Source organism: Glycine max, chromosome 12 (assembly GCF_000004515.6).
Source record: "Glycine max cultivar Williams 82 chromosome 12, Glycine_max_v4.0, whole genome shotgun sequence".
Classification (NCBI taxonomy): domain Eukaryota; kingdom Viridiplantae; phylum Streptophyta; class Magnoliopsida; order Fabales; family Fabaceae; genus Glycine; species Glycine max.
In genome coordinates, this window is record NC_038248.2 from 29,182,097 (window position 1) to 29,185,472 (window position 3,376).

Below are 3,376 nucleotides of genomic sequence, written 5' to 3' on the forward strand. Positions count from 1 at the left end.
GTATTTCCGCCCGTCAGCGTGACTCAAATGTCAGTATGACAAATCTTGTGAGCGCGAAAGATGACGTAAATCTCCACGTAACAACGGGCTTGTCGGCCGCGATTGACGAAGGGTGCAGAAGACGATGTTAGTCTCTGCGTGCTATCAGGCTTTTCGTCTTACAGACAGTAAAAACCAATGTTTATACGGATAACCACTCGGGTATTTCTGCCCGTCAGCGTGACTCAAATGTCAGTATGACAGATCTTGTGAGCGCGGAAGATGACGTAAACCTCCGCGTGTCAACGGGCATGTCGGCTGCGATTGACGAAGGGCGCAGAAGACGACGTTAGTCTCTGCGTGCTATCAAACTTTTCGTCTTACAGACATCAAAAAAGAATGTTTATACGGATAACCACTCGGGTATTTCCGCCCGTCGATGTAACTCAAATGTCATTATGACAGATCTTGTGAGCGCGGAAGATGACGTAAATCTCCGCGTGTCACCGGGCTTGTCGGCCGCAATTGACGAAGGGCGCAAAAGACGACGTTAGTCTCTGCGTGCTATCAGGCTTTTCGTCTTACAGACAGCAAAAAAGAATGTTTATACGGATAACCACTCGGGTATTTCCGCCCGTCAGCGTGACTCAAATGTCAGTATGATAGATCTTGTGAGCGCGAAAGCTGACGTAAATCTCCGCGTGTCAACGGGCTTGTCGGCCGCGATTGACGAAGGGTGCAGAAGACGACGTTAGTCTCTGCGTGGTATCAGGCTTTTCGTCTTACAGACAGCAATAAAGAATGTTTATACGGATAACCACTCGGGTTTTTCCGCCCGTCAGCGTGACTCAAATGTCAGTATGACAGATCTTGTGAGCGCGAAAGATGACGTAAATCTCCGCGTGTCAACGTGCTTGTCGGCCAAGATTGGCGAAGGGCGCAGAAGACGATGTTAGTCTCTGCGTGCTATCAGGCTTTTCGTCTTACAGACAGCAAAAAAGAATGTTTATACGGATAACCACTCGGGTAATTCCGCCCGTCAGCGTGACTCAAATGTCAGTATGACAAATCTTGTGAGCGCGAAAGATGACGTAAATCTCCGCGTGTCAACGTGCTTGTCGGCCAAGATTGGCGAAGGGCGCAGAAGACGATGTTAGTCTCTGTGTGAGTGAATAGGCAATTTAGTCCCTGAGATTGTAACCAGTTTGCATATTAGTCCTTAACTTAAATTTTAATTCAAAATAGTCCCTATCTTTACATTCGTTATGCAAATAAGTCCTTACCGTTACATTCGAAGTTAACGTCGTTAATGAGATGTATTGTTGGCAATTATAGTGCCACGTAGGCTAACTAACGTGGCACTATTATTGGTAGTATTGCAAAATAGTCCTTCTTCTTCACTGTGCTTCTTCTTCGTCATCCTTCACTCAACCACTGTGCTTCTTCTTCGTCATCCTTCATCTTCTTCTTCTCCCTCTCCCTCTCCCTCTCTCCCCTTCCTAATGTCATCTCTTCATCTTCTTCCCGGTGCCACCACCACCCTCAACTCCGCATTCCTCCTCCACCCCCATTCTCCCCTCTTCCCCTCCAAAACCCTAACCCCCAAAAAACCCAAACCCCCCTCTGCCCTCCTCCAGTGGAATTGCAAACCAAAACCCCAACCCAAACCCTTTTGCAGAACCTATTGGTGTACCTTGGGCATAAAAAAGTCGCAGGAGTTTGCCTTCATAATTTCCCTCAATCTTGAAGCAAGAAATTGTTCCATCCTGTTGTAACCACTTTCAGATTTCTTAATTGACCATCGTCTTGTTTGAGCATCTCTAGATTACAAGCCTCCTGAGTAAAATATTTCATTGACGTTACAAGCCTCCTGTGTTTCATTCACCGCCGCATTTTGTTCTTGTTGTTGCTCTTTCAACAGGAAACTCCTCCTTCAACAGGTACGCCATAGAACATTAGAATCCATCTTCTTTTTCTTGCTGGTATTAATTTACGGTGGGACCACATTGGAATTCATGCCTAAACTTTTTTCTGAGTGCCCTGTTTAACTTTAAACCGCTTCATTTTTTTTTAATTGGCTTTGACATATTCAATTTTTTTTTAAATATAAGATAGTGCCTAAGTAGTATTGAACAGGTTGATGAAATCCATTATTGACTGATGCAAAATTGATACAGTCCCAGTACATTTGCTTCTCAATAAAAAGATATTTCCCAAGTCAAAACATTTTGGGGGTTTCTCTCACAAATGATAATATCAATTATTTAGTACTTGCTCTTTGCATCTGGTGGGGTGTTTGTTTTCATGAAGTTAGAAACTTCGAATAATATTTGTTCAAATTTCAACATTTCAGATTATGAGTGCGGTTCATTACTCTTGAAGCAAGGTTTGGTGGGGGTAAAAAAGGAATGAGTTTTGTTAATTCAAATCACACCCGTGGTTTCACATTATTCTTAATCGGGAAACTGAATTAAGGGTATTTTTGCATAGGGGAATAAGATCATGCCTGGCATTCTCTCAAGGCTGAATGCAACCATTTACTGTCGCATTCGGGAAGCAATAACAAGGCAACAAGGAGTGCCGACATCCTTGTACAGAAGTTCAGCTTTGCCTCTTTGTTCGCTCACTTCAAGTCACACACTTCACACAAAATCAATGATTACTGCCTCACATTCCAATGCTATGCTGGGAGATGTTTATGCTTATGGCTTAATCTCAGGTCGTGGTAGTGTGCGAGACTTCACAAAGCCTGCTGTAGGTTGCTTGAGGGGTAGTGTGAATCTAAGGAGACTACAACCATTGTATGGTCCTTTGAGTTTTGGGTGTTCTACTTTTGATGCTAATAGGAGGATCCGGGATTCGAGTTTGCTGCATGGATCATGGCTCAAGAATTTCTCAGCCTCTTCTTCTGCTTGCTACTCAGCCGGGGCTGCACATGCTGTCTCATTTGATGGAAGCCCTCCTGATGAACAGCTTGCAAATTCCTCTTTTTCGCCTGACCCGTATGTAATTGTTGTTCTTAATATTTTGAATTCTATTTCTCCATGAATTGCTTCAAATAATATATTTTGGATGCCGATTTTGATGCCATGAAGGAAGCTTACCCTATTTATACCGTGTTTGAAAGAGTGGGGTAATGATTCTGCAGCAATTTGTGTTTCTTTAGATTTTTCAATTTAGTCCTTGCCACATTGGACTCAAACTTGCCACATTGGGTTGCTTATGTGGACTGAGGTGTGCCAAATAGACATTTGACTAACGGAATAAATTAGATTTTACCAGCAAGGACTTATTTGCATAACGGATGTAAAGATAGGGACTATTTTGAATTAAAATTTAAGTTAAGGACTAATATGCAAACTGGTTACAATCTCAGGGACTAAATTGCCTATTCACT

The 3,376-nt window shown here is 42.9% G+C and overlaps 1 protein-coding gene across 1 annotated transcript; it reads left to right on the plus strand.

The window, feature by feature from the left end:
- The first annotated feature begins 1,838 nt into the window (after window positions 1-1,838).
- LOC102662302 (uncharacterized) lies at window positions 1,839-3,027 on the plus strand. The gene is made up of 2 exons (XM_041007235.1): window positions 1,839-1,919; window positions 2,470-3,027. Exon 2 carries the CDS (start codon window positions 2,482-2,484, stop codon window positions 3,025-3,027), a length of 546 nt encoding a protein of 181 aa, XP_040863169.1. The 5' UTR covers window positions 1,839-1,919; window positions 2,470-2,481.
- Window positions 3,028-3,376: the final 349 nt, after the last annotated feature.